Here is a 14948-nt window from a genome sequence, read left to right on the forward strand (position 1 = left end):
TCCTCATCTATTTTCTGACATTAAATAGCAAGGCTGTACCCAGTAGTGTTGTAGTACTTTTTGAAGGTCAACCACATTTTTACTTGGTCTTGTCTTGGTCTCAGACATAGACACTCAGGATTTTATTTCAGGACCACAACTGCAGGGATATCACTAAATTGCCTGTGCATTGTCCAATTTCTTTGTTAACATGGTTATTGTGATTGGATGTAAAACTTCCTGCTTCAACAACGTGCGACCAATAACGTGACTGCAAATTTGAAAATTTTCTTCCTGTTAACGGCTGTCACCCCTTCCCACCCCATTCACGTCCTGGTCCTGACTCAGTCTCGCCCTGCCTTGGTCTTGGTCTTGATTTGATCTCAATCCCTCAGAGTCTTGATCTTGGTCTTGTCTCGGTCTCGATAAACTTTGGTCTTGGTCATGATTTGGTCTCGGTTTAGGTGGTCTTGACTACAACACTAGTACCCAGTATAATGTGTAATAATATAATAGTACAGTATTTTACTCACATGCAGTAAAAAAAACCCTAATGTTTATGACTAATGACTTGAGACTTGACTCAGACATCGCTGATATGCACATTTGTCACTTTTAAACAGCATTCCTGCCTCTGCTTATACTTTCTCTTCTGTTCTCTCAAGAGACACAGCCTTTTTGTGGGGAATGGTGTACTCTTCCTCTCTTCCTTTTTTCTAGTCCCTGTTATTGTAGTCATGCTTATGCTATGGGAATCCTGACACAGTTTGGCTTTCAGCGCCTCTGGCAGAGAATCCCTTTTAATGAAGGATCACTTGAAATGTAATTAGAATAAATGTCATTCCTTTAGCTAAGCATTTAAATACATTTACAAAGAATTGGATGGAATGTAGTATGTGTGTGTTGAGTGAAAGCCATAGCAGATTATTAAAAGGCTGAATGAAGCAGGAGCTGTGTTAGACTTCATATCAAAAGCCCTATAATGGATAGACGTGCTAATTGAACTGCTGGTTTATTGTCTCTTTGTCTGTTTCTTTCTCACTTTCTCTTCCTTTCTTCTCTGTTTTTTATTTCTGTTTCCTTCACGTTCTCTTTTAATCTTCTTTTTTGTGATCTCCCTATATATCCTTCAACTCTTGTCTGTTTTTAATGCTCCGTATTTTCCATCCTGTCCTCCCTTATCTTTCCACCAGTTCATGGAGGGAAGGGGATAAGGTTCACCCATAGCGAGGATGTGTACCCCGAAAAGGGTACGTCTACAAAGGGCCCACGCCCTGCACCACCAAAGACCCATCAGTGGCCCAGCCGAAAGCTTCTCTCAGATGATTATCAGATCATGTGCATCCCATTCAAATGGCCCAATCGCATGCTGTGCAATCACTCATATGCACCCACAGAGGCAGTCTCAACATCACTGCCTTGCATGTACAAGGTCTTGGGACTGACTTGCTGTATGTGCAAATACATTGGTTGGACATGTATATTCGCACTACAGGGTAAAGAAAACCCATGAGAGAGAGAGAGAGAGAGAGAGAGAGAGAGAGAGAGAGAGAGAGTGCGTGTGTGTTTGATTTAATAACATGGTGGGGACCAAATGACCAAATCCCCAAAAGCATAGCAAAATCTGACAGTTTTGAACTTGTGGATACATTTGGCTGATTCTTACAAGAAAAACTGCTTTTATAAATATAAAAACCATGTGAGTGAGGGAGAAAGGACCATGTGCACTTTATTAAGGGGTAGCACACGACTTGTCATGGCTCAGTCATGTTCACACTTGTGGGTTGGTGTGTGTTGTGGGGGGACATCAGAGCCCTGCAGATTCTGTTCCTCACTGAATCATGTGATCAGAGCCTTCATTAGTATTTATTTGATACTTTAATTTGAGTATTGAAGTAATATAAATGGATGCTGATGTAGTGTGTCCAAAGGCATTATCAGTCCTTTTTGTACCTAAAATCTCAGGCAGCTAATGCTTACTGATGATATGACAGCACCCCTCAGCCAATCTAAAGGAGCTTCTGAGGTCAGGTGTCGCTCTGGTTTAAGATGCATCAGTGTTCTGTGGTTCCTGATTGGCTCTGTCTCATCACTAACATGACTTGCGTTGTTATGTTAGTTTATAGAGCACATACAGTAAGGCCCGCCATCACTGAAACTACAGTGCAAGCCTTGATGTCAGCAGTGTCTTGGTGTAGAACTTCATCTCAGATCAGGCTGACACTTGTTTCTTTTTGTGTGCTTTTTGCTTTCTGGAAAGCATTGCTTTTCTTGTACTGTCAATCAACGTATAAGCTGAACAGAACTTTAATGCCGTCAAAAAATCAGTAGGATACTTACCTCGGTGACCACTTTTTGTCTACTTAGCACAAACTAATTGAGAATATATGGCCAAAAAAGGGCGGCACGGTGGTGTAGTGGTTAGCGCTGTCGCCTCACAGCAAGAAGGTCCGGGTTCGAGCCCCGTGGCCGGCGAGGGCCTTTCTGTGTGGAGTTTGCATGTTCTCCCTGTGTCCGTGTGGGTTTCCTCCGGGTGCTCCGGTTTCCCCCACAGTCCAAAGACATGCAGGTTAGGTTAACTGGTGACTCTAAATTGACCGTAGGTGTGAATGTGAGTGTGAATGGTTGTCTGTGTCTATGTGTCAGCCCTGTGATGACCTGGCGACTTGTCCAGGGTGTACCCCGCCTTTCGCCCGTAGTCAGCTGGGATAGGCTCCAGCTTCCCTGCGACCCTGTAGAACAGGATAAAGCGGCTAGAGATAATGAGATGAGATGAGATGAGATGAGATGAGATGGCCAAAAAAGTCACACACTAATATTTCATCGGACCACCTTTAGCTTTGATTGTGTTGCACACAAGCCGTAGTATTATTTTGACAACATTATGCAACATCAGAACATTTATTTCCATTGCATTAACCAAAACACTCTATAAAGTCTTCTCCAGCACATCCCAAAGGCTTTCAATGGGGTTAAGGTCAGGACTCTGTGGTGGCCAATTCATGTGTGAAAATGATTCCTAATGCTCCTGAACCACTCTTTCACTATTTGAGCCTGATGACATTGTCATCCTAGAATATGCCCATGCCATCAGGGAAGGAAAAAAAAAATCCAGTGATGGTATAACCTGGTCATTCAGTACATTCAGGCAGTCAGCTGAATTCATTTTATTACCACATAACGTTGCTGAGCCTCGACCTGACCAACTGAAGCAACCCCAAATCATAACACTGTCTCCTGAGGCTTGTACAGTGGCCACTATGCATGATGAATGCATCGCTTCATGTGCTCCCCTTCTTATCCTATCATGCCCATCACTCTTTAAAAGAGTAAACCTGGACTCATCAGACCACATGACCTTTTTCCATTGCTCCAGAGACCAATTTTTATCCTCCTGAGCAAATTGAATCCTTTTCTTAAGATTAGCCTCACTAACACTTGGTTTTCTTTTGGCTGCACAGCTGTTTAGTCCCAATCCTGTGGGTTCTCATCACATTATGCATGTGGAAATGCTCTTACTTTCACTATTAAACATAACCCTGAGTTCTACTGTATTGTTTACGATTGTTTATGATTCAACTTCACCAAGAGTTTAAGTGATCTCTGACCATGGTCAGTCAGGATTTTTTTTTCTGACCACATTTCTTCCACAGTAGTGTAGTGGTTAGCACTGTCGCCTCACAGCAAGAAGGTTCTGGGTTCGAGCCCAGTGGCCAACAGGGGCCTTTCTGTGTGGAGTTTGTATGCTCTCCCCATGTCTGTGTGGGTTTCCTCCGGGTGCTCCGGTTTCCCCCACAGTCCAAAGACATGCAGGTTAGGCTAATTGGTGGCTCTAAATTGACCGTAGGTGTGAACATAGGCGCCAACTTCATGTCAACATTGGGGGGTCAGAATTATGTTCTTGCACCGTGACGTCATGACGTCGGCAGTGTATGTAGTTGAATATCAAAGACTCAGTTGTAAGTCATTTTCATTCATTACTATTCACCATTGCAAGTGGGAAGCGCCCATTTTAACGATAACTTATTATGATGCATTAAAAAAATCTCACGACTTTAAACATTGTATGAAACACAATTTATTCAATAAACAAATTTAGTTTAATGCAATTTTCTTTGAGATGAATTCGGCAGACAACTGACAAGAATAGTGCAAAAAAAAAAACGTGCACCATATTCCATAAAAAGGCTTAAGCGCGTTAAACTCATATATCCGCATCGGCTTTAACACAGACTTCAGTGTCCAAATTCTGCACAACATGATCACCTTCATTGCTGGTGGTTGCCGGCCTATTGGTTCGGATAATCCACTTGTCCATTTTGCTTCATTTCTATGTTCACTGTTCAGTGAAAACGGTTGCGGGAGGCCACACAGAACTTTTCGCCTCAGTAGTGCTGCCTTGGTTGCTACGCAACGAACCATTTTATTTATTTATTTATTTATTTATTTTGCCTGGGCCATGTAGGCCTAGTGCTACGCAGTGTAAATTTTGCGGAGTGCAACCTGTCAATCATTCACTGCCAACCACTGGAATATTGCAAGAGGAAAAGGGGGCGGGTCATGTCCGATCATAACATTTTAGGTGACGTTTCTATAGATTATTTATTTTGCATTCAAAGCTAGGCTATTATTTGTTTAGTTGGTTTCAATCGTCAGTTAACATGAATTCATCTGTACTGTTTATTACTTTTTCACGTTTCATTATTGGGGTGTTTTTGCCCCCCCAACTTTATCTTTGGGGGGTCAAAAAGGTCCGTGCCCCCCCGCAGATGGCGCCAGTGGGTGTGAATGTGAGCGTGAATGGTTGTTTGTTTCTGTGTCAGCCCTGCGATGATTTGGCAACTTGTCCAGGGTGTACCCTGCCTCTTGCCCATAGTCAGCTGGGATAGGCTCCAGCTTGTCTGCGACCCTGCACAGGATAAGCGGCTACAGATAATGGATGGATGGATGGATGGATGGATGGATATATACACTGTCAGAAATAAGGGTACAGTAGGAGTCCATTTCTGTCCCCTAAGGTACAGTCTACATTAATGTACCACCTAGGGCTCATTATTGGATTTCAAGGTAATTATGTGTACTTTTTTAGAGTCAAAAAGGTACATATATGTTCCCAAGCAGTATACAAAAGGTACAAATAAGTACCTTAGAGGATGCTGCCCCAGTGATGAGCCATTTTACCCCTAAAAGTACCATGATGTTCTTTGATTTTTATATGTATATTGCTACAGATAATGGACAGATGGATAATTCTTCCACGAAGTTGATGGTTCACCACTATCCTTCTAGAATTTAATAATGCGTTGTACAGTTCTTAACCTAACTCCAATCATTTCAGCAATCTCCTTACTTGTTTTGTTTACTTGATGCAGGCCAATAATTTGACCCTTCAGAAACACAGTAGCATATTTTCCACAAACACAGAGATACATCTTCCAACATGGTTGTTTAAAAAATGAGAAGCTACTCACTGCATCAGTTAGGGTTAAAAGAATTGTTGCCAGCTGAAACATATTAATCACTGCAGTAATTATCCAGTCAAAGGTCCTTAAATATTTGCTTATTTAAATCCAAACTCTGTCTTTTTTTGGGGGGGGGCAGGCAGTGTATATATAAACAGAAAACTGAACCAGTGGCTCTGTTATGCTGTTACATTTTGGCAGCATAGTTTGGATCCACCTATTCCCTTAGTTGGAACTGTCACTATAAATCAGTGTAAAGTTTTTCTGACTGATCACCTTTACCTTATGATGATACTTTTCTGTCCTGATGGGAGTGGTCTTTTCCAGGATGACTCCGCCCACACCCACAGTGAACGAGGGCTCACTGAATGTTTTGATGAGGATAAAAATTATACACAGTGCTCCCACAGCCAGCTCTTTTATGTAGCCAATAATGGTGACACTTGTCTAGGATTAGAATAAATTAGAATAACTTGTGCTTTAACTTTGGATCCAGAGGTGTGGCCACGTGGGCAATGGGAAATAAGTCTTGCCACCTCTACTCTAAGAGGTCATTTATACCGATGCAATTCATGCAGACTTAATGACCATCACTATGGCGTTGTAGGTATTTTTGACAAAATCCTTGAGTATTAGGAACCATAGATCAACGATGAATCCAGTACAGCAATGTCATTATGCGGCACAAATGTGGAACAAATCAAATATTCTGCAAATGCAACCTTGTCCTGTACATAATTAGGTGGTGCATCCCCATCCCACCCCCTATTTAAAAACTTGGACACACCACCACTTTAGTCTTGAAACGTTTTCCATGCCGTTCTTCTCACTAGACTTGTGAACACTGCAGTCGGAGTAATTTCATGAAAGAACACAGCAACCTAAATAGCTATTTTTAGCTTATGGATCAGTGAGCGCCTGCTGAACTGTTCTGTCTAGCTGGGCCATAGTGCAGTCAGTGAAATGTGGGTATCACCATCAAGCTCCTGCTGCTGAGTCCTAGCCGTTGAAAGTGCTGACCTCAGCCTCCTTCACCATCACACACAAATACATTCACAGAAAAATGTGAAGTATACAGCACATTTACCATTGCCTGCAGCAGCCAGTTGGTGAATAGATTTTGATGACGGCAGAAAACCTTTTTGATGAAAATTGAAGGGGTGTGTGTGTGTGTGTGTGTGTGCACAAAAGCGTGTGACACTCATTATTTACTCACGCATGTGTAAGTGTATGGATCCTCTGGAGTCCATGGGCAAAAAGAGTTGAACAGCCTTACTGCCCCCTGCTGGATGAATGAGCTAGTACCTGTCTGCATGTTCCCTCTCCCCTCCCTTCCCAACATCAGTAGCATGGACCAAAAGCTCAGTAAGCTCAGGGACTCTCCTTACTAACACACACATTCTGGTAGAGGGGTAGCACATACTATATACACACTGTGACGTATCCGCCTATTGGTACAAATATCTGTATCTATTCAAATGTAACTCAGGAGTGAACATGGTCTAAATTATAACGGGGTTTGTTTGTTTTCTCCTGAACTTCTACAGTTCCTTGACTACATCACTTGAGTTTATAGTCAGAGATGTCCACAAGTGCCGGCGACTGGTGGTTTTCTCCACCTACACAGTCTGTGCCGGCTACTCGATCCCAGAAAGAAAAAAAACCCTTGCCTTTCAATGTTCAAGTGATTTATATCATCTCCACTGCCCATAATTTGCTGCAAATCCAATTATTCCACCACTAAATTGTCTTCGATTCGAGTCTAGCATGACTGGAAGTGACGACATATTTGTTGATCAGTTCTTGCACTCTGATTGGCTGAGCTGGACCACATGACCATGCCGTAGTATATGTAGTTATGTTACAGAGCCAGGTAGCATATTACAGAGGGTAACTGAGAAAGCTAAGCACACATACACCTGAAGGGAAATTTCATAATGTATACGTATTTTGCAAGTATTTTACAGGGAAATTGTTAGTCATTTATGAGCTGAGAATGCACCAGAAGGCATGTAAATTAAAAAATTTTCTAGGGGGGCATGCCCCAGATCCCTCTAGCATTAGTGCACCTTTGGCGAGCCGCGGTGGCTTTGCCTCCATAAATTCCTGAGCCACCTACTACTTTTTTTTTTTAGCCGGCTACTTCAGATTTTCTGAAGAACCCTGATAATTGATCTCAACCAGATGCCCTGTGCACCTTTCTGGGATGCCTTCTATATAATGTGCCTATATTTCAGGATCTATCTTTCAAACCGACACTGTCTTTCCCAAATCAGGGAACTCTTGATTATAGTTGTCAACAGTAGCCACCTAATAATATTGTGTTGTGGTCTGTATTGGCTATCTGGAGTGGCAATTCTAGAAACAAAAGCATATTACTTCAGCGAATTTTGGGTCAGGTTCTATAGAAATATGGTAGAAATACGGTTTTAATTGGCACTCAGTGAGGCACTGTTTAGATCAGCCAGGTCAGGAGGAACCCGCTGACGACAGACAAAACAAAAATCAGAACTGTCTCCTATCCGTAACTGCATTCATATCATACCATATTCCGAAAATGTATTCATATTTGGTTACATTCCTAATATACACTGACCGATCTGAAGATTTTTTTTTTTGACTCCGCTAAATGACAAATATGCTGTCTACTATCTTGTCTTGCTCCGATGGTTATATAGCACATTGTGACCCCTCTAGCAGAATGTCTCTCACACCCACCTTGCAGTGGCTGCTAGGACTGACCACTCAGAGGTGATAGTTCTGTCCCTGAAATTCTGGAGACGATGTGGAAATCAGCACGTTTCAGCATGTCCCTGCCTGAATTAAACCAGTGGAAGACCGTTCTGTGCAATGCCCTTCTCTCTTCCATTGCTGGAGCAGTGAAGCCACAACTTTCCTTCTCATTAGTTAAAGACTGGCACAGAGCAAGTAAACATCCCATGGCATGTGTGCAGATCAACCACAGATCTCACATAAAGTGGGCCGCTATATGGTTCTTTTAGCTGTCTGTTGGTTCATTTTGCATGATTTTGGATATTTGAAGCTTGGTTTCAATTAGTATATTTATGTATTAACATACAGCAAGCACTTTATATCTGAATGCCGTATACCAGTGAAACTGGTATGTATTTACAAGATTGAAGAATTTGAAGTGAAGTCTGGGCCCACCAATGGGCTATTTAAGGGGTTAAGGAATATATAACACCGTGTGTGCTTTAGAGCTGGATAAGTAACAATTTCCACAGCTTGTACTGTAAATGGCTCAAAATCATTTCACAAGCTTACTGCCTGTCCACCACATCTGTTATGTTTATCACAGACAAGAATTTCAAGAGTTTCCTTGTACTGAGAAATAGACGGAAAATCTGTTTACATAAAACTCACTTAGTAATAGTTACAGTGAAATATAAATATTCTATTGTACATTCATCTTCACATTTTGAGCCGCTATTAATTTTAGTACTGAAGGTATCACTAAACAATTACACATTGTTTAAACAAATGCATTGATTTGAATTTTACTTTAATATGAAATGAAACCAGGTTCTTTCTCACTGGCATCGTCTCTTTTCAGTTTTGGCCAGTCATCTTTAAAATATATACAAAATAGGGTAGCTGGTCAGAGACATGTCTCAGACTTATGCAGAGGCGAGTTGTCCAGGTAGGCTATAGAGCACGTGCTGAGTTGAGAGCCTGATTTGTGAGTGCTCTCGTCTACCACATCTTCTTCTCAGGCTCTGGGGTGGATGATGCCGTGGGAGAGGTATCCATCCATGTTGAGATCTTCACTCATCCCAACACAGGCGAACACAAAGTCACAGTAAAAGGTCAGCAGTGCTTGTAAACATTTTCTGGGAGATTTCTTGAGGATTAACTCTTCTGGATGAGTGGCTTCTCTGTAATGAAAAGAACTGTTATGAGCAGAAACACCTCTCTTTGTAGTGGTTGCAGCAAATGACCTGAGGTGGCAGACGTCTGGAATATTCCGACCCTTCGTGGAGGTCTACATCATCGGCCCCCATCTGAGCGACAAGAAGAGGAAGTATGCCACTAAATCAAAAAACAACAGCTGGGCTCCCAAATACAATGAAACCTTCACATTGTGAGTATAAACACTGATCACGCCTGAACTCAAAATGAAGAAATGTAAATATCATGATTAACTCCTTTTGGTTGGCTGACTCAGATTCTGTAGATTATATAAATTGGGTTAAATTTGATAACACAGCACTTTCTATTAATTTAAGTGAAATAACTGTTTTATTCTATCCACATTCATTGGATTTTGAGAAAAAGAGTATTTTTATTTTTTGCAAATTTGATAAACACTTTGTACAAGACGTCCAACAAAATAATTTCCGCTTAGAATGTAAATAAACTGGCAAAATGACAGGAGCAATTTGTGAAAAATGCTATAATAAAAATTCTTGAAAAATAAAAAAGATACGTTCTTACCATCAAACACTTTTATTCCATATTTTGTTGCTTTTTTTAGTGGTTTTGTTTTCGAGTAGAGTTTTTATTTCGTCCTCAGGTTGGTTCAGCAACACGCTCTGCCATTTTGTTTTTCTCTACTCTCGGTATATGAGCTGATAGCCTAGTAGTAGAGTAGCCAATCAGAGCGCATGATTGCTCATATCCAGTGAATGTGGATAGAATAATAAGTATTAGAATGATGTGGTACCCAGAAACCTCCATCCACATTACCTGCACACTAATTTCATAAATGTCTGTTAAATAAATCACTAAAATATACCACTGCAAATAGAGAATCCTAAATTTGTCAGAAATGTGAGCTACCTGTTAGACAGCTAGAAAATTATTACCAAACATAAGTTTTATTGGTGTATTTAGTACATAGTTAGGACACATTAGCATTGTCCCTGATGTAACCTGGGGCTTGTATTTGTAACCATGACTATAGCACGCTGAGTAATGAGGTGGGGCCGGAGTGTTATGAGCTGCAGGTGTGTGTGAAGGACTACTGCTTTGCGCGGGAGGACCGCACTGTGGGCATGGCCGTGCTGCAGCTGAAGGACGTGGCGCCGCGGGGTAGTGTGGCCTGCTGGCTCCCACTCGCCAAACGCATCCACATGGACGAGACAGGCCTGACTGTGCTGCGCATTCTCTCGCAGCGCAACAACGACGACGTGGCTAAGGAGTTTGTCAAGCTCAAGTCTGACCAGCGTTCAGCTGAAGAGGGCCGAGGGAGCTAAAGGTATTAATGAAGGAGTCGCAGATTTGCAAAATCACTGCCCACCTCCTTTTTTTTTCTGTTGAGTGTTGCACTAAAACAGACAGCTAACACACACACACACACACACACACACACACTCACTCTCTGCAGATCAGATAATACTGGACCAATCACACAAGATAGTGATACCTAAGACACTGCCATAACCTGCAATGAGGCTTGTCTGACAAGCACCGTGCAGCACATAAAAAGATACAGGTACAAAACCTTGTATGTCTAACACTTGATGTTTGTGGTGTCCTTGATTTCAAAAGTATATATTATATGACACAGATTCATGGTTGAAAGATATATACAGAACAACCTATTTATCTAGTTATACATACATAAATATATACAAATTGCAACTAGACTTTCAATAATATACAAAAGAGATATTGAAAGATGTCTAAATGGATTTTTTTTAAAGTACAGAACAGAGATATGCCTGAGTGAAAGCAGGGTTGATATATGTAGTGCCTCCCAGAGCCCTAATACCACACCTTCTTTATTTATTATATGAAAATGATGTCTGAGATGATGTGGAAATCTTGTCTGTAACTGCCTTGTTCATTTTTTTTTTTTTTTTTAAATCATTCCTGTACCTCCACATGGGTGTCTCAGTGTCAGGGTACTTCTTTGTTGTTCTCAATGAGATGTCCTTCTCCTCTACTTCTGAAAGGCACACTGTTTAATGGGGCCAACGCTTTTGAAAATTATGCAAACTTTTAGATCAAGCACAAGAACATTATTATAAAGTGAAACCATAGCTTGCAGTGCAAGTAGCTTGGACCAAATACATCTCACAAAGCAAAGGATCGACACTTCTTCGACAATTCTTTACATCCCACTGGGAATGATATGAATTTGGAGAAAGCAATGGCTCATATGAATTGAAATATTTGTTCAATGTGCTGTGTGAGTTTATTTAATTTATCATTGAGGTTTAACTCTTGTATATGTTTTATCTATAGGCAAACAGTAAATGAAGGCTATGGTAGCTTACATAATGCCACTACTTCTACTGCTACCATTAGCCTCTCATCCTTGGATTTACTGTTAGCAATGCTGGCATGTTTGGGTGAAGTATTCCTTTAAACACACTGCCAATTGTCCGTTAGGTCCAATTTTGGGGGTTTTATATCCGTTTCTTTGTGTGTGAATGTGTGCCATGCATGTGTGGTGTATAAAGTGAGTGCATGACTGAGACGTTACAAATAAGAAGCCATCGCGGGGTGTGGATCAGGTGCAAATATAGTGAATATCACTTTTTTTTTTTAAAGGACCTTAAATGACTTCATTTGCATTGTTTACTTTTACAAAGTAGCATCTGTTTTGCATAATTTCACTCCTAAGAGACACAGGAGCAAAAGAAAGTCTCTTCAGTTCCTAATGATTCCAGCACTGTTGCCATGGGAACCCCACCATTGTCTCGCCACCCGTCTAAGTGTTAGGAAAGAACAAAGTGAATGTAGACTCTGTGCTTGTTTAACCTGATAAACACATCCCTGCATTGATCCTACCCCTTCATTTCCAGCCATTGAGCAGTCAGTGCTGGGAATGTAGTCACTCCACCCTCTAGTGTTGTGCAGTGTTTCACAGAACAAAGTGCAGGTCAGAGATAATGAGAGGTTAAAGCTTTGTGTGGTTTATCTTAAGGAGGGACGAGACTTGGTGAGTGGTGCTAGAGCTTCACGTTTAGCCAGTCAACATGAAATATCTCACTTCTTTGCATTCACTAGATATCCGGCACAAGAAACGTTAGTTGTGTCTGAAATAGTGTAGTTTTATTGTGAGGGTGTTCACAGTGGGGACAATCACCACATGAAATGTACTATTAATACCCAGATAAATTACTAAAACCAACAAAAAAACTAAAGTTTTGACTGGTTTTCAATGTTTTTGCACTAAGCCTTCACAGCCTGCTGTATGTAGAGGAAACAGGCACCAGAACGTGCTGCAATTTATACACTACCGTTCAAAAGTTTGGGGTCACCCAGACAATTTTGTGTTTTCCATGAAAAGTCACACTTTTATTTACCACCATAAGTTGTAAAATGAATAGAAAATATAGTCAAGACATTTTTCTGGCCATTTTGAGTTTTTAATCGACCCCACAAATGTGATGCTCCAGAAACTCAATCTGCTCAAAGGAAGGTCAGTTTTATAGCTTCTCTAAAGAGCTCAACTGTTTTCAGCTGCGCTAACATGATTGTACAAGGGTTTTCTAATCATCCATTAGCCTTCTGAGACAATGAGCAAACACATTGTACCATTAGAACACTGGAGTGAGAGTTGCTGGAAATGGGCCTCTATACACCTATGGAGATATTGCACCAAAAACCACACATTTGCAGCTAATAGTCATTTACCACATTAGCAATGTATAGAGTGGATTTCTGATTAGTTTAAAGTGATCTTCATTGAAAAGAACAGTGCTTTTCTTTCAAAAATAAGGACATTTCAAAGTGACCCCAAACTTTTGAACGGTAGTGTATTTCGCGAACAGGCTGATACACTGAGTGAGAACACTGCTTTAAACCAAACATTATGGGTTTTTTTGTTTTGTTCCTCTGGTACAGTTCAGCAACTTGAATAACTGCACAGTAATTTGCAACTTCTGTTACCTTAAAAGATTAAGAACTACGTAGGGAGGTACCTGGTGTGTAGTGTATCATATAGTGCATAGAATGCTATCTGAGAATAAACATTATCAGGAGAGAAAACAGTTTACTCGGTGGCCCCTCGTATTAATATCTGCTTGAATGTTGAGACATTTAAACCCAAGCAGGTATTTTTGAAAAAAAAAAAGCATTCAAGACCTTTGTTGAAATCCAACAAAAAGGCATGATTACACTAAAAGTCAAAGGCTCAAGAGCACCAAATCTTTCATGTAGTTTTCTGTGACTGCTGTGATTGTCAGACCAAAGGTTAAAGAATGACCCCCTACTTTCTGCACAGATAATGACTTCTACACCCGACACCCTATGTAGTCCAGGATTCACCTCGCAATAAGGTTTGCTAGCTGTAGAGCTGGCTGGTCCCTCTGAACTTTACAGTTTTATTTCCATCACAGCTCACAAATATTTATCATAGTAGGACTCTAAGCTAAGGCTAATGATGTATTAACTAATATATTAGGAAGCATGCTGACTTTAGATAGACTGTTATTAAATAAAGAGCTTATGTGTAGTTGCTCTGCAGCTAAACCATAATAAATCATATGTTGTATCGTCATCATCATACCTAGTTGACAAGTTAAAAGTTGTGACGTCTGACCTAAAGTTTTGAACTGTCACAAAAACTGCAGTGTTTGCATCAGTACAAGAAATGATAAATCTGACTTATTCCCAGTTGTGGCTTTAGTCATTGATTGGGACTTCCCATAAAACTGTGGGTTGAACATTTATGCCTCACTTTATAATGTCTCTGGAGGAATCTTCACGAAAGCACTGCCAATAAGAGAAAGCATCGCCAATATGGAGGGCTGGTTATTTTATAAATTAGTTATTTTAAATAAATTCCCCAAAATGACCTTCACAACTAATAGTTTCCAACTGTCAAATCATTTAAAATCACTAGGCTTAGCCTATACGTCAAAGATTTTGGTAATAATTTTTTTATTGTTTACATTGTGGATTATCTACACAAACCATCCATGATGTCACTTTTTTTTAAAAATCTGAATTAGTTTACAGTAAGTATACAATAAGTTATAATCACAATTTTATTCCTGAATGATTTGAATCAAGACTGTGTTTTAAGATTGAAAAATTTGTAGACTGCTGGACCAATGAATGCTGCACAGATGTTGTAAGAGGCTCTGAAGCTATGTGTGAGACGCCAGAGTGACTTTCAATAAGAACTAAGTGGAAGCAAAAATGAGTGACAGCATGTAAACCAAGCACACACAGATCACACTTATACACACACACACACACAGTCCACTGATGTCTGACCTCACCCAAACCATGACTCCAGATCTGTAGATAGGAAGCAATGCATGTTGGAAAAGATCTCTCTTGTGCCAGCATGCATCTATGATGTGATTTTCAAAATGTTGTCTTTTTGTTATTTATTTTGATATTTGGTATTATTTTCTATTTTTGGAAGGCTTGTGAATATATAAATATGTATTACTGATGTGTAGTGATACAGAGTACTAGCATGAGAGACTTTTTTTATACACAGATGTTTATAATTTCTGTTTTTCTAACTATTATTGTTCTTATTGGGGATGAAAGTGAAACTAATAGCATTTTTGCTGTGTT

General features: G+C 40.4%; 1 protein-coding gene across 1 annotated transcript in view; it reads left to right on the forward strand.

The window, feature by feature from the left end:
• Window positions 1–14909, forward strand: part of unc13a (unc-13 homolog A (C. elegans)) — a 62422-nt gene extending 47513 nt beyond the window's left edge. Inside the window, exons 40-42 of the mRNA XM_060940665.1 lie at window positions 9176–9268; window positions 9384–9543; window positions 10366–14909. Of these exons, the coding sequence (XP_060796648.1) occupies window positions 9176–9268; window positions 9384–9543; window positions 10366–10657 (545 nt within the window). The 3' untranslated portion in view covers window positions 10658–14909. The remainder of the gene's footprint in view (window positions 1–9175; window positions 9269–9383; window positions 9544–10365) is intronic.
• Window positions 14910–14948: the final 39 nt, after the last annotated feature.

This window comes from Neoarius graeffei, chromosome 15, assembly GCF_027579695.1.
Source record: "Neoarius graeffei isolate fNeoGra1 chromosome 15, fNeoGra1.pri, whole genome shotgun sequence".
NCBI lineage: Eukaryota > Metazoa > Chordata > Actinopteri > Siluriformes > Ariidae > Neoarius > Neoarius graeffei.